The sequence below is a fragment of the Scyliorhinus canicula genome, chromosome 11 (assembly GCF_902713615.1).
Source record: "Scyliorhinus canicula chromosome 11, sScyCan1.1, whole genome shotgun sequence".
NCBI classification, from domain to species: Eukaryota; Metazoa; Chordata; class Chondrichthyes; order Carcharhiniformes; family Scyliorhinidae; genus Scyliorhinus; species Scyliorhinus canicula.
Window position 1 is genome coordinate 157,414,789 of NC_052156.1, and position 26,211 is coordinate 157,440,999.

A 26,211-nucleotide genomic window follows, 5' to 3' on the forward strand; every position below is an offset into this window, starting at 1 on the left:
TTTCCTTAAATCCCCTCTAAATCTCCTGCCCCTTAGCTTAATGCCCCCTGGTTATTGACCCCGCCACTGAGGGGAAAAGTTTCTTCCTGTCTCCCCTATAAATTGCCCCTCATAATTTTGTACACCTCAATCAGGTTCCCCCTCAGCCTTCTCTGCTCCAAGGAGATAACGCCAATCTATCCAATCTCTCTTCATAGCTGAAATGCTCCAGCCCAGGCAACATCCTGGTGAACCTCCTCTGCACCCTCTCTAGTGCAATCACGACCTTCCTATAGTGTGGTGACCAGAACTTCACACAGTACTCTAGCTGTGGCCTAACCAGTGTTTCATCCACCATAACCTCCACGCTCTTATATTCTATTGTTATGGGCCAGGGTTTAGAGAACCCCAAAGTGTATCATGGAGTTCACCTGACCCACAACTTTTAATAGATTGTGGTATGGGGAGCACACGACCCACTCTAGAGCAGAAATGGAAAAGTATTTTTTAAAGCAAAACAATGTTTATTCTATGAACTCTAAGTTATCCATTTTAAAACATATAGTGAACACCTTAGCAACCATCAATTCAAATACAACCCCCAAAGAGTACAACACTAAGTAATGCTTAATAACTTGCCAAACAACATCCAGAAGACCCAAGAAACACCTTTTAACAGAAGCACATTAGGTTTACATTCACAACTGAGAATATTTATAATTCTGAATTCACCAAATGATCAAGAGATAGTCTTTTCATGGCAGAGAGATCAACAGTACACCTGCTCTGTCTGGTTTCAGCTCCAACACTGAAAACAAAACTAAAACACACCCTGCAGCAAACAGCTTAAAATAAAAGTAAAAAGCTGACAGACAGCCCAGCTCCAGCCACTCTCTGACATCACTGCAGCGATAAACACCCATTTATTAAAGGTAGTCTCACTACAGATACTTATATACACACCCATTTATCAACACTCATTTCTTAAAGGTACTCTCACATGACACTACGCTTCAGCTAATAAAAGGCAAATATCCAAAATGCCTTCTTAACCACCTTAGCTATCTATTCTGCTGCCTTCAGGGATCTCTGGACATGCACCTCAAGGCCCCTCTGTATTTCTTTGCGTCAGTTCTTCAAGGCTCATTAATAGGTTTTCCAGCAAATTATTGCATAAATTTATCACTTGAGGGATCAGGGAGTGAAACAGCCAAACGTATTATATCCAAACTTATCATATCTATTCCCATTATTCAGATCACAGAAAATTCCATACCAATCAAAGGTAAAAAAAAACAAATGAGGAGTGTGTACCTCGGATATCTATGGAAGGATCATAGCCAAATACACAGTATTGGTGGAGCGGGGGAGCCATTTATCTTGTTCTTCAAAGCGCTGCCACAACATCAGTTAATAATCTCAATGAAAAGTCATGATGTGGAGATGCCGGCGTTGGACTGGGGTGAGCACAGTCAGAAGTCTTACAACACCAGGTTAAAGTCCAACAGGTTTGTTTCAAACACGAGCTTTCGGAGCACAAAAAATTAAACGAAAAAGAGAAACTGGGGAGGCAGTTTAGTTTCACATCCAGTACCTTTCATCTGAATCACGGCTGGACTCGGTGTCCATGTACATAGATCCCTGAAAGTTGCCACCCAGGTTGATAGGGTTGTGAAGAAGGCCTATGGTGTGTTGGCCTTTATTGGTAGAGGGATTGAGTTCCGGAGCCATGAGGTCATGTTGCAGTTGTACAAAACTCTAGTACGGCCGCATTTGGAGTATTGCGTACAGTTCTGGTCGCCTCATTATAGGAAGGACGTGGAAGCTTTGGAACGGGTGCAGAGGAGATTTACCAGGATGTTGCCTGGTATGGAGGGAAAATCTTATGAGGAAAGGCTGATGGACTTGAGGTTGTTTTCGTTAGAGAGAAGGTAAGAGGTGACTTAATAGAGGCATACAAAATGATCAGAGGGTTAGATAGGGTGGACAGCGAGAGCCTTCTCCCGCGGATGGAGGTGGCTAGCACGAGGGGACATAGCCTTAAATTGAGGGGTAATAGATATAGGACAGAGGTCAGAGGTGGGTTTTTTACGCAAAGAGTGGTGAGGCCGTGGAATGCCCTACCTGCAACAGTAGTGAACACGCCAACATTGAGGGCATTTAAAAATTTATTGGATAAGCATATGGATGATAAGGGCATAGTGTAGGTTAGATGGCCTTTAGATTTTTTCCATGTCGGTGCAACATCGAGGGCCGAAGGGCCTGTACTGCGCTGTATCGTTCTATGTTCTATGTTCTATGGACTCTGAATGAATTGTTGCTCAGTTTCAGTTCTGCCACTTACTGCAGCTGGACAGTTGGTTTGAAATGATGACACGAGAGTACTTGGGTGAGATTAGATTGTTAATGAGTACACGTTTAATGAGATTGTTAATGAGTACATGAGCTTTCGGAGCACTGAAAGCTCGTGTTTGAAACAAACCTGTTGAACTCAATGAAAAGTAACACCACATCAAGTTTACACTTCTGTAAACACACTGTTTAAAACTCGGTAATATTAAAATACTGAAATACCTAGTTTCCTTTCAATAGAATCCTTGGAGGGTGTTGGTTACAACTTTTCCACCAGAAAAGAAAAAAAAACGTGTATTCATTAACAATCTAATCTCACCCAAGTACTCTCGTGTCATCATTTCAAACTGTTGGAACCAACAATTCTACGGACACGTGCCTGTAGGATTAGAATAGCGGTTTTAATATACTCACAACAGAGCCAGCTTGTTAGCCATTGAACTTTCGGTGAACTGGCCGGCTGACCATGTGGCACTGATCTTTATACAGCAGCTCCAGGGGGAGGTGTCCTGGGCGGAGCCAAAGGAGAAGCCCAGTACAATTCTCGAGCATTCCCAGAGCTACTGCCCCTGGTGGTCAGGTAGTGCAACTGCACTTACAATATAGACACATGTATATACAGATTATAATCCGGTGTGAATCACATTCACCACATTCACCCCCTGTGAAAAAAATCGAGTCCATCGGGGGCGGTGGCTCACAGAGTTAGTCTGTCCGGTGGATGAATTGTTCTTTTCGATCTGTGGAGCACCGGGGTTGCAGCCTCTTGCGGTGGCTGGGTGGGTGTTGAGAGCTGGGGTACGATGGCAGACTCCGGGGCGGGTCTCGTCCGAACTTTATACACCTCTGGCTCGACCGGAGTCTGGGGGCGCTGGGGGCGGGCTGGTTCTGGCGCGTGGAACCGGTGGGGTGAGCTTGCGGAATCGAGGGGGCGGCAGCATAGGGAACGGGGTAAGGGGTTCCTCAGTGGGGGTAGGGGGGAGGCTGGATCAAGCGGGTGCCAGGTCCCGAAGGGATACTGTGTCCTGGCGACCGTCCGGGAACTCCACAAATGCGTACTGGGGGTTGGAATGGAGGAGGCGCAACTTTTCAACAAGGGGGTCAGTTTTGTGCCCCCTGACGTGCTTCCTCAGGAGGACCGGGCCTGGTGTCCTCAGCCACGCCAGAAGTGAGACTCCCGTGGTAGTGCCCCTAGAGAAAATGAAGAGTCGCTCGTGAGGGATTTGTAGCTGTACAGAGGAGGGATCTGATTGCGTGGAGCGCGTCTGGGAGGACTTCTTGCCATTGGGAGACTTGGAGTTTTCTAGACCGGAGGGTCAGTAGGACGGTCTTCCAGGCCGTCGCGTTCTCCCTCTCCACCTGTCCGTTCCCCCAGGGTTGTAGCTGGTAGTCCTGCTCGAGGCGATGCCCTTGTCGAGCAGGTACTGATGCAGCTCGTCGCTCATAAAGGACGAACCCCGGTCGCTGTGCACGTAGCTGGGGAAACCGAACAGGGTGAAGACACTATGCAGGGCCCTAATGACTGTGTGGGAGGTCATATCAGGGCATGGAATGGCAAAAGGGAATCGGGAGAACTCGTCGATGATGTTGAGGAAATAAATGTTCTTGTTAGTGGAGGGGAGCGGCCCTTTGAAATCGATCGCAAGGCGGTCAAAGGGCCTAGAAGCCTTGACCAGGTGGGCCCTGTCTGGTCTATAGAAGTGCGGTTTGCACTCTGCACAGATCGGGCAGTCCCTGGTGACCGCTTTTACCTCCTCGTTGGAGAAAGGCAGGTTTCGGGCTCTGATGTAGTGGGTGAGCCGGGTGACCCCTGGATGGCAGAGGTCAACGTGGATGGCTTTCAGACGACTGATCTGCGTGCTGGCGCATGTCCCACGGGATAGGGCATCCGCGGGCTCGTTGAGCTTCCACGGTCGATATTTAATATCGTAACTATAGGTGGAGAGTTCGATCCTCCACCGAAGGATTTTATCATTTTTTATTTTGCCCAATTGCGAGTTGTCAAACATAAAGGCAACCGATCGTTGGTCGGTGATGAGGGTGAACCTCCTACCTGCGAGGTAGTGCCTCCAGTGACGAACAGCCTCCACGATGGCTTGTCGACTGAGGAGTGTCGGAGTTCTTAAGTGGATAGGGTACGGGAGAAAAATGCAACGGCCTCCCTGCCTGATTTAAAGTGGCTGCTAGAGCTACCTCTGAGGCATCGCTCTCAACCTGAAAGGGAGTGGATTCATCCACCGCCCGCATGGCCGCTTTGGCGATGTACTCCTTGATGCAGCTGAAGGCCTGGCGCGCCTCAGCTGACAGGGGAAATCGTGTGGCCTTAAAGAGTGGGCGGGCTTTGTCCGCATATTGAGGGACCCACTGGGCGTAGTATGAGAAGAACCCCAAGCACCGTTTGAGGGCCTTGTGGCAATGAGGGAGGGGGAGTTCAACTCGGGGCGCATGCGGTCCGGGTCTGGGCCCAGGACTCCGTTCTCCACAACGTAGCCGAGGATGGCCAGTCTGTTTGTGCGGAAAACGCATTTCTCCTTGTTATAAGTGAGATTTAAGTTCTGTGCCGTTTGGAGAAAACGGTGGAGGTTGGCGTCGTGGTCCTGCTGGTCATAGCCGCAGATGGTAACATTGTCCAGATACGGAAACGTGGCCCGCAGCCCGTACTAGTCTACCATTCGGTCCATTGCTCGTTGGAACACCGAAAACCCGTTAGTGACGCCGAAAGGGACCCGGAGGAAATGGAAGAGGCGGCCATTGGCCTCGAATGCCGTGTAGTGGCGGTCCTCCGGGCGGATTGGGAGCTGGTGGTATGCAGACTTCAGATCCACCGTGGAAAATAGCCGATATTGGGCGATCTGATTAACCATGTCTGCAATTCTGGGGAGGGGATACGCGTCTAGGAGCGTAAAGCGATTTATGGTCTGGCTATAGTCGACGACCATGCAAAATTTTTCCCCGGTCTTGACGACCACCACCTGAGCTCTCCAGGGACTGTTACTGGCCTCTATGATCCCCTCACTGAGCAGCCTTCGGACCTCCGATCGGATAAAGACCCTATCCTGCAGACTGTATCGCTTGCTGCGAGTAGCTACTGGTTTGCAATATGGAGTGAGATTGGCGAAGAGCGGAGGGGGGGAGATGCGCAGCGTGGCTGGGCTGCAGATAGTGAGTGGGGGCAGGGGCCCGCCGAAGCTGAGGGTGAGGCTCTTGAGGTTGCACTGGAAATCCAGGCCTAATAAGAGTGGCGCGCAGAGGTCGGGCAGGACATAAAGTTTAAATTTAGAATAACTAGCGCCTCGAATTGTGAGCGTAGCAACGGCGCGTCCTTGGATTTGGACTGAGTGGGAGCCCGAAGCAAGGGCGATAGTTTGGCTCACCGTAAAAATAGAAAGCGAACAGCGTCTTACCAGCTCTGGATGTATAAAGCTCTCGGTGCTCCCGGACTCAAAGAGGCATGGCGTGCTGTACCCGTTGATCTGGACCTCCGCCATCGAACTTTGTAGGTGCTTGGGGCGGGATTGATCCAGGGTGACTGCGCTGAGTTGCGGGTAGTCGGCGGCTCAATCAGCTGTGCTGGAGTGGCCCCATGATGACTGCCCTCTGAGTTCGTAATCGGCGAGGTGAGTTTCAGAGTTTGAAGGGGATGGATCCCAAGATGGCCGCCCCCATGAGTCGTACATGGCCGGCCGCATGGAGGAGGATTGCCAAGATGGCTGCCCCCATGAGTCACACATGGCCGGCCGCATGGAGGAGGATTGCCAAGATGGTCGCCCCCATGAGTCGCACATGTCGGGTGGGGGCGGAGTCGGCATACAGGCTGCAGCATTTCGGGGCCTGCAGGCCTGTGAATTCAGGGAACGAGTGCTTTGAGACGTGGGAGGGTTAGAGGCTGGGGCTTTCTTCGCCAGACACACTCTGGCATAGTGTCCTTTTCGCCCGCAGCTGCTGCAGGTCGAGTTACGGGCCAGGCAGTGCTGCCGTGGGTGCTGGCTTTAGCCACAGAAATGGCAGGCTGGAGCAGCCGAGTAGCTGGCTGGGGCAGCAGAGTAACTGGCTGGGGCAGCAGAGTAACTGGCTTTGGCAGCGCGGTAGCTGGGGGGGCATGCGGCACAGGCTTGGGGGGACTGTTGGTCGGGAGTCTACGATGAGGTCACGGGGTCCGCGGGAAACGAGGTGAGGCTGCGGAAGGAAACTTCCATAGTGGTAGCAGCCTCCACAGTAGTGTCTAAGTCCTGGGCCCCCTATTCTAGCAGTCTTTGGCGCACATAGTTAGACCTAAGGCCCGCCACGAAAACGTCCCGCACAGCAAGCTCCCTATGTTCAGCCGCGGTAACGGCTTGATAATTACAGTCATTGGAAAGATTGTTCAATTCCCTTACAAACTCGGCTAGCGTTTCTGTAGGCCACTGACGGCGAGTCGTAAACACGTGGCGTGCATAAACCTCGTTAATGGGCCCAACGTACATTTTGTCCAATATTGCCAGTGCTGCGGTGTAAGAACCGGCCGGATTCAGCTGTGTGGAGATTCTGTGGCTTACCCTCGCGTGCAGTAGGCTGAGTTTTTGTTCCTTCGTTGTTCCGGCGGTGCTGGCTTCTGTCAGGTCGGCTTTAAAACATCTCAGCCAGTGGGAAAAAATTTCCTTAGCCTCTGCATCCTGTGGGTCAAGTTCTAGGCATCCGGGCTTGAGGGCTGCTTCCATGATTTCTTCGACTGTTTCCTGAGTATATTAAATTGTTGGAACCAACAATTCTACGGACACGTGCTTGTAGGATTAGAATAGCGGTTTTAATATGCTCACAACAGAGCCAGCCTGTTAGCCATTGAACTTTCGGTGAACTCGCCGGCTGACCATGTGGCACTGATCTTTATACAACAGCTCCAGGGGGAGGTGTCCTGGGCAGAGCCAAGGGAGAAGCCCAGTACAATTCTCGGGCATTTCCAGAGCTACTCCCCCTGGTGGTCAGGTAGTGCAACTGCACTTACAATATCGACACATGTAGGTTAAAACATCCGCCCCTGCACCCGCCTGCAGCCCGCGCCGGTCCGACACCCCAGAATTGGCTTCTCGGGGCCCTGGTTCGGAACACACAGATGCCCCACCTCCGAGACGATCTTAAAAACTTGCCTCCAATACCCCTCTAGTTTGGGACAGGACCAAAACATGTGAGCATGATTTGCGGGGCTCCTCCCACAGCGCTCACATACATCCTCCACCCCGTCGGCTAATCCTTGCCCTCGTGAGGTGCTCCCTGTATACCACCTTCTACTATATCAGTCCCATCGTGCATATGAAATGAAAATGAAAAATGAAAATGAAATGAAAATCACTTATTGTCACGAGTAGGCTTCAATGAAGTTACTGTGAAAAGCCCCTAGTCGCCACATTCCGACGCCTGTCCGGGGAGGCTGGTACGGGAATTGAACCCGCGCTGCTGGCCTGCTTGGTCTGCTATAAAAGCCAGCGTTTTAGCCCAGTGAGCTAAACCAGCCCATGATTGAAGCGTTTACCCTCCAGAGCATCTCACACCACAGCCCTTCCTCCATACCCTCCCCAACTTCCCTCCCACTTTGCTTTAATCCCCTCCAAGGATACCTTGTCCTTCCCCCATCGCCAACACCACACCTTTCTTCAATCCCCCAGTCGTCAATGCTTCCTCCAACAATGTGAGGCTCTGAAGCTCTGAATCTCCTTCTTGGCAAAAATCCCAGAGCTGCAGATATTTAAATACTTCCCCCTGCCCCATCCATACTTCCCCTCCAGCCTCGCAAAACAACCTCCCAGGAACAGGTCCTTTAATACCCCAACTCTCCTCTCCTGCCATCTCCGAAACCTCCCATCCCACTTCCCTGGCTCAAACATGTGGGGCAGGATTCTCCGAGGGCTGGGTTCTCCGTTTTTCCGGCAGCCCGGGGGTTTCCCAAGGGCATGGGGCTGCCCCACAATGGGAAACCCCAATAACCGGCCGGCATAACGGAGAATCCCACCGGCGGGTCGGGGCAGAAATGTGGCCCGGCGGTGAGGAGAATCCAGCCTCCAGTTCCCCCTAATCGGCATCTCTCTTGACCCTGCCCAAATCGTCGGCTTTGCAACCACCACCGGTATCCCAGGTCTCGTCCCCGCCCCGACACACACACGCACCGCGCATGCGCACACCACCGCGCGCCCCCCCCCCCCCCCCCCCCCCCCCCACAGCATTCACCACCCAGTAATAATACAATACATTCGGTGGGCCAACCTCCTTGCCTGCCATCCTCCCTGCAGAAGTACCTTCCTGATCCTGGCCACCTCCCTTCGGCACCCCCCCCCCCCCCCCCCCCCCCCACGAATAAACGAGGTAATCAACTTCTCCACCTCCTTGAAAAACGCCTTTGATAAACAGATGAGCAGGCACTGAAATATAAACAAAAAACACGGCAACACATTCATTTTAAATCGCCTGCCCCCGACCTGCCAGCGACAGAGGAAGATCATCCCACCTTGCCAAGTCTGTCTTCACCCTCCCCACTATTATGGAAGCGGCGTTTTCAGAACCCCAAAATGTATCATGCAATTCAACCAACCTCCCCCTTTAATGGATTGTTGCTTTTCAAGCACACGGCTTGGTCTCCAGTTGTGGTATTACAATTATGGACACGTGGGTTTTTAAACACAAAACAATGTTTATTCCATGAATTCAACTTAACCTTTTTAAATAAACATTGGATCACTTACCACTCCTTACTGCAAAGATAACCCCGAAAATAATTCAAAACTAAATACTCCCTCAAAATGTTCCTTCAAACCTCCAAAAGACTTAACACCTTTAAACAGAAACACATCAGGTTAAAGACATTACTATTGTGTTTAAATCACCCAAATGATCCAGAGATAGCCTTTCCTGACAGAGATCACAGCAGATCCAGCTCACTGCAAACACAGACACACCCATGCTCATCTTCTTCAGCAAACCAGCCAAACACTTTTCAGCTGCTCTCTCAAACTGAAACTAAAAGCAGAAGTGAGCTCAACTCAGCTACCCCCGCCCTCTGACATCAATTCAGCAATTTGAGCTGCTTCATTTCTTAAAGGGACACTGCTTAAACATCATTTCTTAAAGGTACTCTCACATGACGCCACCGAGCTAGTAATAATGTACCTACGGAGCATCCCCCCCCAAGGCCGCGTGTCAACTGCACCCCCAGATAGCTAAAGTGGGTCACCACCCTACAGAATGGCAGCCCCCCCCCCCCCCCCCCCCCCCCCCGGGCCAGGGCACCATAAAGTATTGTGCCTCCCCAGTTTCAACCATTCTGTCTATGGCTGATTTTTTCTTGTCCATTCTCCCACGTTTGCTGACTCTTGCTCTCAACGACTCTGCACATCTGTAGCTTTGATCAATCTCCTTATGGAGATCTATTCACAAACATGTGTATGAGATAGAGATAGAGATAGAGAAATACAGCACAGAACAGGCCCTTTGGCCCACGATGTTGCGCTGAACTTTTGTCCTAGGTTAATCATAGAATTTTGGACAATTTTTCATGGCCAATCCACCCAGCCTGCACATCTTTGGACTGTGGGAGGAAACCGGAGTACCCGGAGGAAACCCACGCAGTCACGGGGGAGGATGTGCAGACTCCACACAGACAGCGACCCAAGTCGAAATCGAACTTGGGACCCTGGAGCTGTGAAGTAATTGTGCTATCCACAATGCTACCGTGCTGCCCTTAAGTTAACCTACACTCCATTATTCTACCCTAATCCATGTACCTATCCAATAGCCGCTTGAAGGTCCCTAACTTTTCCGACTCAACTACTTCCACAGGCAGTGCATTCCATGCCCCCACTACTCTCTGGGTAAAGAACCTACCTCTGACATCCCCTCTATATCTTCCACCATTTATCTTAAATTTATGTCCCCTTGTAATGGTGTGTTCCACCCAGGGGAAAAGTCTCTGACTGTCTACTCTATCTATTCCCCTAATCATCTTATAAACCTCTATCAAGTCGCCCCTCATCCTTCTCCGTTCTAATGAGAAAAGGCCCAGCACCATCAACCTTTCCTCGTATGACCTACTCTCCATTCCAGGCAACATCCTGGTAAATCTCCTTTGCACCTTTTCCAAAGCTTCCACATCCTTCCTAAAATGAGGTGACCAGAACTGCACACAGTACTCCAAATGTGGCCTGACCAAGGTTTTGTACAGCTGCATCATCACCTCACGGCTCTTAAATTCAATCCCTCTGCTAATGAACGCTAGCACACCATAGGCCTTCTTCACAGCTCTATCCACTTGAGTGGCAACTTTCAAAGATCTATGAACATAGACCCCAAGATCTCTCTGCTCCTCCACATTGCCAAGAACCCTACCATTAACCCTATATTCTGCATTCATATTTGTCCTTCCAAAATGGACAACCTCACACTTGTCAGGGTTAAACTCCATCTGCCACTTCAGCCCAGCTCTGCATTCTATCTATGTCTCTTTGAAGCCAACAACAGCCCTCCTCACTATCCACAACTCCACCAATCTTCGTATCATCTGCAAATTTACTGACCCACCCTTCAACTCCCTCATCCAAGTCGTTAATGAAAATCACAAACAGCAGAGGACCCAGAACTGATCCCTGCGGTACGCCACTGATAACTGGGCTCCAGGCTGAATATTTGCCATCCACCACCACTCTCTGTCTTCTATCGGTTAGCCAGTTTGTTATCCAACTGCCCAAATTTCCCACTATCCCATGCCTCCTTATTTTCTGCATAAGCCTACCATGGGGAACCTTATCAAATGCCTTACTAAAATCCATGTACACTACATCCACTGCTTTACCTTCATCCACATGCTTGGTCACCTCCTCAAAGAAGTCAATAAGACTTGTAAGGCAAGACCTACCCCTCACAAATCCGTGCTGACTATCCCTAATCAAACAATGCCTTTCCAGATGCTCAGAAATCCTATCCCTCAGTACCCTTTCCATTACTTTGCCTACCACCGAAGTAAGACTAACTGGCCTGTAATTCCCAGGGTTATCCCTATTCCCTTTTTTGAACAGGGGCACGACATTCGCCACTCTCCAATCCTCTGGTACCACCCCTGTTGACAGCGAGGACGAAAAGATCTTTGCCAACGGCTCTGCAATTTCATTTCTTGCTTCCCATAGAATCCTTGGATATATCCCGTCAGGCCCGGGGGTCTTGCCTATCCTCAAGTTTTTCAAAACGCGCAACACATCTTCCTTCCTGACAAGTATCTCCTCAAGCTTATCAGTCTGCTTCACGCTGTCCTCTCCAACAATATAGCCCCTCTCGTTTGTAAATACTGAAGAAAAATACTTGCTCAAGACTTCTCCTATCTCTTCAGACTCAATACACAATCTCCCGCTACTGTCCTTAATCGGACCTACCCTCGCTCTAGTCATTCTCATATTTCTCACATATGTGTAAAAGGCCTTGGAGTTTTCCTTGATCCTACTCGCCAAAGATTTTTCATGCCCTCTCTTAGCTCTCCTAATCCCTCTTTCTTCAGTTCCCTCCTGGCTATCTTGTATCCCTCCAGCGCCCTGTCTGAACCTTGTTTCTTCAGCCTTACATAAGTCTCCTTCTTCCTCTTAACAAGACATTCAACCTCTCTTGTCAACCATGGTTCCCTCACTCGACCATCTCTTCCCTGCCTGACAGGGACATACATATCAAAGATATGTATCTTTGTATGTAAAGGAATATTCAGAAGCTGATCCCTCAATCTCTGAAGGTGCGCCCAATCATGGCGAGAATATTCCACAAATCTGACCAGCACTACTAGGATTGTCCCATATCTCACTTGCGGGTCAGAGATAATGCTACAACACTGTAGTACCAAATTAACCAACCTATACTCCTCTGAAACTTCAGCCAAAATTCCCCCTAATGCTTCCGTTATTGAACAGTTTTTAAAGGAACTAATGGAAGCCTGCTGGCTTATTGCCAGCAAATGCAGTACTCACTTCCTGCAACGATGAGGCCCTATGATCCATGTGTATGCGTGTTAAGTTTATAAACATAATGTATATCAAAAAAAAACTTTGAATGGGATTAATTGTGCTGTCCCCAGCACATTATTTAGGGTAATGTGCTAAATTTCCTTGGATCCTCCTTCCCAAAGGAAGTCGCTCCGTGCTCATCTCAGAGGGAGGAGCTTCCAGTGAAAAAAGCAAACATTACCAACGAAGGTAGGGGTGAGTTGCCCACCCCCTACAGGGCCAAAGGAGAGAGACGAGGAGGAGCTAAAAGTACAGACATGCATTTTCAATAGCATGGGACATTTACACTTTGCAATATTTACGGGAATAATCTTAAGAGTTCCCAATGCCACTTTCCTGGGATCTCTCAGTGGAGAAGCTGTGTTACTGAACATTTTACACGCTCAAAAATGGAGCACCCTAAACAAACATCCCATTGGATCTGTGATACAAAGCAGTACGCAAGATTGTCTTCAGGCATAAACGCCAATGATTTACTTACAAACTGGCACACCTTGCTGAGGTATGCGCACAGGCGTTTGCAATGCAGCACAAAGCTTAGCAGCAATAGTAAGAATGCAGGAACAAATTAATAATTAATTAAAACTATCAACCTTGCGCAAAAAACACTGTCCACCTGGCTCGCTGGCCCCAAAGGCAGGAAGGAACTTGCATTGCAAAATCAATTGGTTAATGCTGTATCTGAATAACATGCTTTCTTCCGGCGCCGAGGACCCAGGTTCGATCCCAGTTCTGGGCGACTCTCCGTGTGGAGTTTGCACATTCTCCCCGTATCTGCGTGGATTTCATCCCCAAAACCCAAAGATGTGCAGGCTAGGTGGATTGGTTTCGCTAAATTGCCCCGGAATTGGAAAAAATGAATTGGGTACTCAAAATTTTTAAAACATGCTTATTTTTCAGCAAGTTCACATTACTGGAATGATCTAACGGAAGCCACTGGCTTCCTGCTAGCAAAAACAGTATTCACTTCCTGCAATTAACAAGCACTACAATCCACCCAACGTGTGTATGTATGTTCCTTTAGTTTTTTTTTTAAATCTTACCCTTCAGTGGATCTCCTAGAGTTGTAATATTACTGCCCCCAACCTTCAATCCATTTTGACAGACAGCTTTTGCCTGCAACATTAAAGCAAAAATTAAGAGGTATCGGCATAAAGAAAACCCAAATCAAAACGTCATTATAGCAATTAGATCCATACAAGCACTATCCCATTCCTTCTCCACCAAGATCCTGGACCATCCCAATTAATGTCTATATGCTTGTAGAAAAATACAACTAGCATTAGATATGCAGAACTGTGTTAGAGAACTACATTATCACAGTATGGAAGAAATTTACAAATTCTCAGTATCCCCCATATGAAGATATGTTACAGATTTGCCTTCAACATGCATCCCCACAAGGGCAGTACGCTGTTGCAATGGTTAGCACTGCAGCCTCACGGCGCCAAGGACCCGGGTTCGAATCCCGGCCCCGGGTCACTGTCCATGTGGAATTTGCACATCCTTCCCGTGTCTATGTGGGTTTCACCCCCACAACCCAAAGATGTGCAGGTTAGGTGGATTGACCACGCTAAATTGCCCCTTAATTGGGAAAAAAAATAATTGGATACTCTAAATTTATTTTTAAAAACATGCATCCCTTCCCTCCCCTCTATATTTTCAAAAGTACACCAAATTGCAATTTAAAAAAAGAGTCTTTGGTGTGATAAAGCTTCAAAAGATATCTATTTTTCCCCCAAATACCATTTTCTATTTTTACCTGATTTTCTGTTTCAAACAATAAAAAAGCGAAGGATTCAGCAAGCTCCTCCTTATTGTATCCTTTCTCCTCCAGATCCAACCGGTAACCATTGAACTGCAATTAATAAATAGAATGTTACGCTCTCCTCTTCCAAATGACAAAAAAAACCTTGTGCGAGTCACGGTCTTGGCCCAGATTTTGCATCAGTGGCGAACTGACAGAACTATAGTGTTCATTACACCTACATTTATCCATACAAAGTATATGTGGTTTCACACTGGACGTGTAGTTATAGCTCAGGATCCTCTAAAGTGGACCTGGGATCTGTGTGAATACAGCAAACAACTAGACGTCTCTTAAACCAACCAGAATGAAGAATCTTTACTGAGCCACTGAGTCTAAACCTGGGCATGCAAGTTAAAATACTTATTTTGATGCCAAGTCGTGTTACTCAACTCCCGACTCCCCAAAGCCGGACCACCGTCTAGAAGGCACAAGTCAGGATTGTGATGGAATACTCTCCATTTGCCTGGATGTCTGCAACACCAACACTCAAGAAGTTAGATACCATCCAGGACAAAGCAGCCCGCTTGATTGGCACCCCATCCACCACCTTCAACCTTCACTTCCTCCACCACCAATGCACAGTGGCAGCCGTGTGTACCATCTACAAGATTCACTGCAGCAATTCACCAAGACTCCTTCTAGACTCATAGGGCACGATTCTCCGACCCCCACGCCGGGTGGGAGAATCGCGGGAGTGCCGGGTGATTCACGACACGCCGCCCTGGCACCCGCATGCGATTCTCCACCCCCCCCCCAAACGGCGTGTCGCGTTTTGCGACAGGCCGTTCGGAGATTCTCCGGCCCAGATGGGCCGAGCGGCCTGCCTAATCCGATCGGTTCACGCCGGTGCCAACCACACCTGGTCGCTGCCGGCGTGAACAGCACGCGACCACTGCGTGTGGGGCCGGGGGGGGTTGAGCACCAGGGGGGTGCTCAGGAGGGGTCTGGCCCGCGATCAGTGCCCACCGATCGTCTGGCCAGCATCTCTGAAAGACGCACTCTTTTCCCTCCGCTGCCCCGCAAGATCAATCCTCCATGTCTTGCGGGGCAGCGGAGGGGAGGACGGCAACCGCGCATGCGCGGGTGACGTCATTTAGGCACCGCCGGCCGCGTCATTCCACATTGGGAGAGCAAACTCAGATTAGTTGACTGCTTTTCAATTGACAAGTTGGACCCCAAGCTTAGAGTCACACATTGTTTTAATTCTCCACTCCATTCCCACTCTGACCTCTCTGTCCTTAGCCTCTTGCACCGATCCAAATAAAGCTGAATTTAAGCTCGAGGAACAAACAGCACGTTATCTTCCAATGAGGTACTTCACAGCTTTCTGGATTTAACAATTCTTTATTTTTTTAAATTTAGAATACCCAATTCATTTTTTCCAATTAAGGGGCAATTTAGCGTGGCCAATCCACCTAGCCTGCACATCTTTGGGTTGTGAGGGCGAAACCCACACAAACACGGGGAGAACGTGCAAACTCCACACGGACAGTGATCCAGAGCCGGGATCGAACCTGGGACCTCGGCGCCGTGAGGCAGCAGGGCTAACCCACTGCTCCACCGTGCTGCCCTCTTTTTAAAAAAAATTATTTAACTCAGGCAGCACGGTGGCGCAGTGGTTAGCACTGCTGCCTCAAGGCACCAAGGTCCCAGGTTCAATCCCAGCTCTGGGTCACTGTCCGTGTGGAGTTTGCACATTCTCCCCGTGTCTGCGTGGGTTTCACCCCCACAACCCAAAAGATGTGCAGGGTAGGTGGATTGGCCACGCTAAATTGCCCCTTAATTGGAAAAAGTTTTTTTTTTTAAATTCAAGACTCAGATCGATAAATGTTTGAACATGAACATAAAGTGGAGCCGAGGGACATGATCAGCCAGGATCCGATTGAAGGGCCGCATGCTCAAGGGCCTATTCCTGATGTCCAGCAGACAAGTCTGAAAAGCGGGACAACTATCAGCAAAAACTAAGTTAGCGTACTACAGTAAAGAAAATCATTTGTGTCGAAGACAAAATCTCAATGTCGGTCAGGTTCTTTGCGTGCTCTCAATACCTGATCTAGAAGTTTTGTATTATTCACTAATGTCACTTGGTTGTACTGAAAGTAACTCCCCGATGAAGAGTCCAGGTACGTCTGCTGCAGGATTGGAAGTATTTCTTGTGTAAACTGACTGGAGGTGGGTGGCACCATATTAAATATTTCTGCAAAATAAAACAGGAAAACATCACCGTCCGGTACAGCAATAAAACTGCAGTTTTAATTCTGAAAAGAACTAGTTAACCCTCAACAATCATACAAACTCTCAAAGACAGAACAGGTTTTAAAAGTACACTCCCCACACTTAATATCCTCGCGACGGCTTTCTGATATGGTTCATCCAATTTCTCCGAGAAGTCTTGACAAAACTGGAAATTGCCACAAATATCGCAACTCATCTGACAAAAGAACAAAGAACAATACTGCACAGGAACAGGCCCTTCGGCCCTCAAAGCCTGCGCCGATCACGTGCCCCATCTAGACCAAACACCTGTATCCTTCTATACCCCGTCTGTTCATGTACCTATCCAGGTAAGTCTTAAAGGTCGCTAACGTATCTGCCTCAACCACCCAACTTGGCAGCGTATTCCAGGCCACCACCAACCTCTGTGTAAACCTCCCCCGCACATCTCCACTGAACCTTTCCCCCCTCACCTTGAACTTGTGCCCCCTTGTAATTGTCATTTCCGCCCTGGGAAAAAGCCTCCAACTGTTAACCCTATCTATACCCCTTACAATTTTATAAACTTCTATCAGGTCGCCCCCTCAGCCTCTGTCTCTCTAGGGAGAACAATCCAATTTATTCAATTTCTCCTCATTGCTAATACCCTCCATACTAGGCAGCATCCTGGTAAACCTTTTCTGTACTCTCTCCAACGCCTCCACTTCCTTCTGGTAGTGCGGTGACCAGAAATGGATTACAGTATTCCAAACGCGGCCTAACCAACGTTCTACATAACTACAACATAATGTTTGAGCTTTTACACTCGATACCCTGTCCTACGAAGGGGAGCATGCCATATGCTTTCTTTACCACCATTTCCACCTGTTCTGCTACTTTTAAGGATCTGTGGATCTGCACGCCCAGATCCCTCTCTGTGTCTTTGTTCCTGGCGGTTTGCCATTTATTTTATAGCTGAATTGGATCTCCCAAAATGCATCACCTCGCATTTGTCCGGGTTAAATTCCATCTGCCATTTCTCCGTCCAATTTTGCAGACTATCGATATCCTGCTATATTCTCTGACAATCTTCATCAATATCCGCAATTCCTGCAATCTTAGTTTCATTCGCAAACTTGCTAATGAGACCCACTACATTTTCTTCCAACTCATTTATATATATTACAAACAGCAGAGATTCCAGTACTGATCCCTGCGGAACACCACTAATTACAGACCTCCATTCGGAAAAACACCTTTCCACTGCTACCCTCGGTCTTCTGTTCTGCATCCATCTAGCTAGTTCACCCCTCACCCCATGTGATTTAATCTTTTGCACCAGCCTGCCATGAGGGACCTTGTCAAATGCTTTACTAGAGTCCAGATAGACAACATACACAACCCTTCCCTCGTCAATCATTTTTGTCACCTCCTCAAAAAATAAATTAGTGCAACATGATTTCCCTAGTACAAAACCATGTTGTCTGTCGCTTTTAAGACCATTCACTTCCAAATGTGCATAGATCCTATCTCTGAGAATCTTTACCAACAATTTCACTATCACTAGCTTCAAGCTCACTGGCCTATGATTATCCGGGTTATGCTTGCTACCCCCTTCTTAAATAACAGGGCAACATTGGCTATACTCCAATCATCTGGTATCTCACCTGTTGCCAACGAGGAAACAGAGATTTCTGTCAGAGGCCCGGAGATTTCATCTCGTCTCCCTCAGTAATCTGGGATAGATGCCATCTGGCCCTAGGGATTTGTCTACCTTAATGCTTTTTAACACACCAACACTTCCTCCCCTGTAATAATGACCTGCTCTAGTGTTTACACATCCCTCTGAGACACCACCAATCAACATGTCCTTCTCCTTTGTGAATATCGATGCAAATACTCATTAAGGACCTCACCTACTTCCTTTGGTTCTTCACATAATTTCCCTCCTTTGTCCTCGAGTGGACCAACTCTTTCTCTAGCTACCCTCTTGTTCCTAATATACGTATAAAATGCCTTGGGATTCTCCTTAATCCTGTTCGCCAAGGACATTTCGTGACCCCTTTTTGCCTTCCTAACTCCTTGCTTGAGCTCTTCTCTACTTTCCTTGTATTCTTCAAGTGCTTCATCTGTTTTTAACTGCCCAGACCTCATATGTATGCATCCTTTTTCTTTTTGACGAGACTCGCAATTACCCTGGTCATCCATGGTTCCTGAATCCTGTCTTTCCTGTCCTTCCTTTTCACCTGCACGGTAGCATTGTGGATAGCACAATTGCTTCACAGCTCCAGGGTCCCAGGTTCGATTCCAGCTTGGGTCACTGTCTGTGCGGAGTCTGCACATCCTCCCCGTGTGTGCGTGGATTTCCTCCGGGTGCTCCGGTTTCCTCCCATAGTCCAAAAGATGTGCAGGTTAGGTGCATTGGCCATGATAAATTGCCCTTAGTGTCCAAAATTGCCCTTAGTATTGGGTGGGGTTACTGGGTTATGGGGATAGGGTGGAGGTGTTGACCTTGGGTAGGGTGCTCTTTCCAAGAGCCGGTGCAGACTCGACGGGCCAAATGGCCTCCTTCTGCACTGTAAATTCTATGATAATTCTATGATGCCAGTCCTGCACTTCCATCAAGTGCTACAAGTTAAATATGGGGAAGAGCGAGGTGTTCGTGGTCCAGGCACAGGGGCAGGAGAGGAGACTGAGGGAGTTACCGTTCAAAGTGGTGGTAGGAGTTTTAGGTACCTGGGGATTCAGGTGGCTAGGGACAGGGGTCAGCTCCATAAGTTAAATCTGGGCAGGGCAGTCGAGCATATGAAAAGAGACTTCCACAGGTGGGACATGCTCCCGCTATCATTGGCGGGGAGGGTACAGACTGTGAAGATGACAGTCCTCCCAAGATTGCTGTTCGTTTTTCAATGTCTTCCAATTTTTACCCCCAAGGCTTTTTTCAGGAAGATGAACGTGGCGATCTCGGATTTTGTATGGGTTGGTAAGACCCTGAGGGTGAAGCAGGTACTAGGGGCTGTTTAGCACAGAGCTAATTCTCTGGCTTTGAAAGCAGACCAAGGCAGGCCAGCAGCACGGTTCAATTCCCGTAAAAGCCTCCCCGAACAGGCGTCGGAATGTGGCGACTAGGGGCTTTTCACAGTAACTTCATTTGAAGCCAACTTGTGACAATAAGCGATTTTCATTTCACTTTTTCATTTCATTTTGGAACAGGGGCACGGGGAGGGGGGCTTAGCCCTTCCGAATTTTATGAACTATTACTGGGCAGCTAACATACAGATAGTTAGGAAGTGGGTCGTGGGGGAGGGTTAGGTGTGGGAGGGAGTAGAGGCAGCTTTGGGTAAGGGTACAAGTTTGGAAGCTTTGCTGACGGCGCCCCTACCGTTCGCGCCAGCTGGATACTCAATAAGCCCAGTGGTAGTGGCAGCCGTGAGGGTGTGAGGGTCAATGGAGATAGCACAAGAGATTGGAGGGGGTGTCAGTGTGGTCACCGATCTGTGATAATCACCGGTTTGTTCCGGGGGGGCTGCACGGTGGCTTTAGGAAGTGGTAGCGGGCAGGGATTGGGAGATTTGGGGATCTCTTCATTGAGGAGGGCTTTCCGAGCCTGGAGGCATTAGAGGAGTTTGAGTTGCCGGGTGGGAACGGGTTTCGGTACCTACAGGTACGGGACTTTGTCCGGAGGCTGGTTCCAAACTTTCCTCGCCTCCCCCTGAGGGAACTACAGGGTAAGGGGATGTCAAAAACCGGGGTTGGAGAGGGTCTCGGAGATATACAAGAAATTGATGGAGTGGGAAGGGGTCCCAATTGGGGAGGTGAAGAGGAAGTGGGAGGAAGAGTTGGGAGGTGAGCTGGTAGCCGGAGTATGGGAAAAGGCCTTGAAGAGAGTCAATTCATCCTCGTCGTGTGCCAGGCTTAGGCTGATCCAGTTCAAGGTGGTTCATAGGGCCCACATGATGGTAGCCAGGATGAGTAGGTTTTTCGAGGAAGTGGAGGACAGGTGCGGAAAACTGAACATCAGCAGAAAGGGAGAAGGGGAGGGGAAAATGAGGGGGGGGGGGAAAGAGGGGGAAGAAAATGGGAGGGATGGCAGGATATCTAATATATGGGTAGTTAGGAGCTAGGGCGGGAGGGTAGTTGGGTATGTTATTGTGATGTGGTTGCATGCGTAGGGCCGCTAGATTGTTTAGAATGTTAAATTTGTTAAACTGTGAAGATTACAAATGCTTCAATAAAATATTTTCTTAAAAAAAAGGAAACTGTGCTGTCACTCATGCAATGAATCACTGCCTCTAACTCCACGAATCCTCCTGCTCTGCAGATGAATAGACATAATAATAATAATAATCACTTATTGTCACGAGTAGGCTTCAATTAAGTTACTGTGAAAAGCCCCTAGTCGCCACATTCCGGCGCCTGTTTAGGGAGGCTGGTACGGGAATTGAACCCGCGCTGCTGGCCTTGTTCTGCATTACAAGCCAGCTGTTTAGCCCGCTGTGCTAAACCAGCCCCTATTATCGCAGCAACAGCTGTCTGCAGGTCCACCTGTGAGCATGGTATTTGTTAAGGCGTTCACAGTCCTTTGACGAGGTACTCACTCAACCTGATGCTGAAAGTTCATTGCAGAGCCAAGAAGGTACACAATGCTATGTTGGAAGAATCTCAAAGCTTCTAAAGAAAAGACAGCCAGGGCACTATTAAGATTTCCTTGAAGCTCGCCTTCTTCTCTGTTCAAAGCCTGATTGCGGCGCTAACACCGTGGCTGCTCCCAAAGAAGGGTGATATTAGACTCAAAATATTAACTGTTTAGCTCTCCACAGATGCATCCTGACATGCCGAATTTTCGAGATCTTTATAGCACTATGTCTTGACAGTTTCACTGTTGATTCAGTAGTCCATTATCTACAAGTGGCATTAATTCAGTAACCCATTATCTACACGTGGCATTGATCCACTCGACACATTGGAAAGATGCGGATGTTTGAAGGATCACGGAATCGCTCTATACTTTGTCCTAATTGTTCACAACGTGAGAGATCTGATCTTCAGAATTTCCACAGGTATCGATCGAATCTAACTGGGATCAGCAACTGCCAAGAGCCCTCAATCTTGTCTTTTTTTTTTTTAAATTTTGATTAAACATTTACCATTTATAACAAATTGATAGCAAACTATCAGCTCAAAAGATGGACGTTAATAATAATCTTAATAATAATCTTTATTCTTACAAGTAGGCTTACATTAACACTGCAATGAAGTTACTGTGAAAATTGTCACCACATTCCGGCGCCTGTTCGCGTACACCGAGGGAGAATTCAGAATGTCCAATTCACCTAACAGCACGTCTTTCAGCAGTTGTGGGAGGAAACTGGAGCACCCGGAGGAAACCCACGCAGACACGGGGAGAACGTGCAGACTCCGCACCGACAGTGACCCAAGACCCTGGAGCTGTGAAGCAACTGTACTAACCACTGTGCTACCATGCTGCCCTCTGTTACACAATATAACACAGCCAAAACCCAATCTATCATATAAATCCCACCCAAAAGAAACAAATTCTCCGGACCCCGCAATAAGCAAAAACATCCCCCCCCCCCCCCCCCCCCCCCCCCTACAACTGACGGTGACCAACTCCTTAAAGAGTGTGATGAATGGTTGCCATTTCAGGTAGAACTCCTCAACTGACCCCCATACGGTGTATCTAACCTTCTCCAGATATAGAAATTCCATAACATCGCCCAACCACACTGAGGCACTGGGCGGAATAGAAGACCTCCGCCCCATCAGAACCCACGTACGGACCATGAATGAGGCAAAGGTGAGGATATCTGTCTTCAACCCCGTCTGCAGCCCCAGCGAGTCCAGTACCCCAAAACTGGCCACCTCTGGCTTGGGAGAGGCAGAAAATAAATCAGGTGATAGAGAAGGCATATAAGAAAGGCAACATTACAATAATCACGGGGGACTTCAATATGCAGGTGGACTGGGAAAATCAGGTTGTTAGTGGATCCCAAGAAAAGAAATTTGCGGAATGTCGAAGTGATGTTTTTTTGGAGCAGCTGGTGACAGATCCGACTAGGGAACAGGCAATTCTGGATTTGGTGATGTGTAATGAGGCAGACTTGATTAGAGAACTTAAGGTGAAGGAACCCTTAGTGGGAGTGACTACAACATGATAGGATTTACCCTACAGTTTGGGAGGGAGAAGCTGGAATCAGATGTAACGGTTTTACAATTAAATAAAGGTAACTACAAAGACATGAGGGAGGAGCTGGACAGAGTTGATTGGAAAAGGAGCCGAGCAGGGAAGACAATGGAACAGTAACGGCAGGGGTTTTTGGGGGTTATTCAGGAGGCGCAACAGAAATTCATCTCAAGGAGGAGGAAACCTGCTAAGGGGAGGACAAGGCATCCCTGCCTGACAAGGGAAGTCAAGGACAGAATAAAATCAAAAGAAAAGCATACAATGTGGCGAGGATTAGTGGGAAGCCAGAGGATTGGGAAGCCTTAAAAGCAATAAGGTGGGGAGAAGGTGAAATATGAGTGTAAGCTAGCGAGTAATTTTAAAGAAGCCAGCAAGAGCTTTTTCAATATATAAAAAGGTAAGAGAGAGAGGCAAGAGTAGACATTGGACCACTGGAAAATGAGGCTGGAGTAGTAATAATAAGAAACAAAGAAATGGCAGAGGAACTGAATAGAATTGTAGAATCTATGACATGGAGACAGGCCCTTCTATAAGACCATAAGACAGAGGAGCAGAATTAAGCCACTCAGCAACATCGAGTCTGCTCCGCCATTCAATCAAGGCTGATATTGTTCTCATCCCCATTCTCCTGCCTTCACCCCATAACTCCTGATCCCCTTATTAATCAAGAACCTATCTATCCCGGTCTTAAAAGACACTCAGTGATTTGGCCTCCACAGCCATCTGCGGAAAAGAGTTCCACAGATTCACCACCCTCTGGCTGAAGAAATTCTTCCTCATCTCTGTTTTAAAGGATCGTCCCTGTAGTCTGAGATGGTGTCCTCTGGTTCTAGTTTTTGCTACAAGTGGAAACAACCTCTCCTCGGCCACTCTACCCAAACCTTTGGACCAAACTGCTCCATGCCAACCAAAAAGCCCATCTAAGCTAACCCCACTTGCCTGAATTCGGCATAGTTACTTTGCATCAGTTTTCAAGGTGGAAGACACCAATGAGATACCAGAACTTCAGAAGAATCAGTGGGCAGAGGCGAGTGTAGTGGCCATCACTAAGGAGAAGGTTCTGGGGAAACTGAAAGGTCTGAAGGTGGATAAATCACCTGGACCGGATGGACTACACCCCAGGGTTCTAAAGGAGATAGCTGAGGAGATGGTGGAGGTAATGGGATGATCTTTCAGGAATCACTGGAAGCAGGGAGGGTTCCAGAGGACTGGAACGTGGCTAATGTCACACCGCTGTTTAAGAAGGGAAGAAGATAGAAGATGGGAAATTATAGAGCGGTTAGCCTGACTTCAATCATTGGTAAGGTTTTAGAGTTCATTATTAAAGATGAGATTGTGGAGTAAGACCATAAGATAGAGGAACAGAATTAGGACGCTTGCCCAACGAGTCTAGTCCACCATTCAATCGTGGCTGATATTGAGTACTTGGAAGTGCATGATAAAATAGGACTGAGTCAGCATGGCTTTGTCAAAGGGAGGTTGTGTCTGACAAATCTTAGAATTCTTTGAGGAGGTAACAAGGAAGTTAGACAAAGGAGAACCAGTGGACGTGATCTATTTAGATTTCCAGAAGGCCTTTGACAGAGCCCATGGTGTTAGGGCATAGATAAAGGATTGGCTGACTGGCAGAAGGCAGAGAGTGGAGATAAAGGGGTCATTTTCAGGATGGAAGCTGGTGATTAGTGGTGTGTCTCAGGGGTAGGTGTTAGGACCACAACTTTTCACAATATACATTGACGATCTGGAAGAAGGAACTGAGGTCACTGTTGCTAAGTTTGCAGATGATTCAACAATACGCAGAAGGACAGGTAGTATATGAGGAAGCAGGGGAGGTGCAGAAGTCTTGGACAGGCTGGGAGAGTGGGCACAGAAGTGGCAGACGGAATAGAATGTGGAAGTGTGAGGTTATGCACTTTGGTCGGAAAAATGGAGGCATAGATTATTTTCTAAAAGGGAAAAGGTTTAGGAAATCAGAAGCACAAAGGAACTTAGGAGTCCTTGTTTAAGATTCTCTTAAGGTTAACATGCAGGTTCAGTCAGCAGTCAGGAAGGCAATTGCAATGTTACATTCATGACGCGAGGACTAGAATACAAAGCAGGGATGTACTTCTGAGGCTGTATAAAGCTCTAGTCAGACCCCATTTGGAGTGTAATTAGCAGTTTTGGATCCCATATCTAAGGAAGGATGCGCTGACCTTGGAAAGGGTCCAGAGGAGGTTCACAAGAATGATCCCTGGAATGAAGAGATTGTCATATGAGGAGCGGTTGAGGATTCTGGGTCTGTACTCATTGGAGTTTAGAAGGATGAGGGAGGATCTTATTGAAACTTGCAGGATACGGAGAGGCCTGCATAGAGTGGACGTGAAGAGGATGTTTCCACTTGTAGGAAAAAGTACAACCCCCAAGGGCACAGTCTCAGACCAAAGGGACGATCCATTAAAATGAGATGAGGAGGTATTTCTTCAGCCAGAGGTTGGTGAATCCGTGAAACTCTTTGCCGCAGAAAGCTGTGGAGGCCAAATCACTGAGTCTTTAAGACAGAAATGGATAAGAATCGGGGGTTATGGGGGAAAGGCAGGAGAATGGAGCTGAGAAACATATCAGCCATGATTGAATTGCGGAGCACTCGATGGGCCGAGTGGCCCAATTCTGCTCCGATGTCTCATGGCCTTATGAAAGAACAATACTCAACAACCATTGAATATTGGCCGACAATTGCCAATCTTTGACAAAGCTGCCTGGTTTTCCGCAATCACCTCCAGGAGACAGGGCCCCAGTCGCAACTCCAAAACCTTGGCCAGTAGCTTGTCGTCTGCATTTAATAACGATATGGGTCGATATGACCCACAGTCCGTAGGGTCCTTTTCTTTCTTCAGTATAAGAGAGATAAAAGCCTGCGAGAGGGCAGCAGGCAACGACCCCTGGAACAAGGAATCATTGAACGTGTCTACCATCAGTGGAGTCAATTGGCCCACAAACCTCTTCTAGAACTCGAGACGGACCCCCATCGGGGCCGGGAGCTTTACCCCTTTGCATCAATCCTGTACCTTTTAGTACCTCCTCCAGACTTGACAGGGCCTCCAACTCCTCCCGTCTCTCACTATCCACCTCCGGAAAGGACAACTCTGACCAAATGTCTAAAAAGCTGCATTAAGGGGCAGCACGGTGGTGCAGTGGGTTAGCCCAGCAGCCTCACAGCGCCGAGGTCCCAGGTTCGATCCCGGCTCTGGGTCACTGTCATGTGTGGAGTTTACACATTCTCCCCCTGTTTGCGTGGGTCTCGCCCCCGCACCCCAAAGATGTGCAGGGTAGGCGGACTGGCCACGCTAAATTGCCCCTTGATTGGAAAAAATGAATTGGGTACTCTAAATCCCGAATCCCGAACCTGAATGATTTCCCAGGAAGCCGCCTCAGATGGTGAGCTGAAAGATAGCTGACCTTCTCCCCATATTGGTGAAATACCTCCCTCGAGCACCACAGCTGGTTCACCGCCTTTCCTGTAGGCAGCAGATCAATCTGTGTCTGCAGCTTCTTCCTGCTCGACAATAGCTATGGCGAAGGATCACACGAATACCAGTGGTCTACCTCAAGGATAGCGTCCACCAGCCTCTGCCCCTCCGTCCTTGCAGCCCCAAATAGATGCAACCTCTCAGAGATTATCTCCCCTCTAA

At 48.3% G+C, this 26,211-nt stretch overlaps 1 protein-coding gene across 5 annotated transcripts in view; it reads right to left on the bottom strand.

The window, feature by feature from the left end:
• LOC119973545 (protein TASOR 2-like) overlaps positions 1–26,211 on the bottom strand; it is a 104,573-nt gene that overhangs the window by 68,578 nt on the left and 9,784 nt on the right. For all 5 annotated transcript variants that reach the window (XR_005462346.1, XM_038811838.1, XM_038811839.1 and 2 more), the window contains exons 2-4: positions 16,191–16,339; positions 14,095–14,190; positions 13,376–13,448 (exon numbers count right to left, since the gene is read on the bottom strand). Coding sequence is in view for 4 of the 5 variants with exons in the window: in XM_038811838.1 (XP_038667766.1) it covers positions 13,376–13,448; positions 14,095–14,190; positions 16,191–16,339 (318 nt within the window). In the remaining variant the exon portion in view is untranslated. The remainder of the gene's footprint in view (positions 1–13,375; positions 13,449–14,094; positions 14,191–16,190; positions 16,340–26,211) is intronic.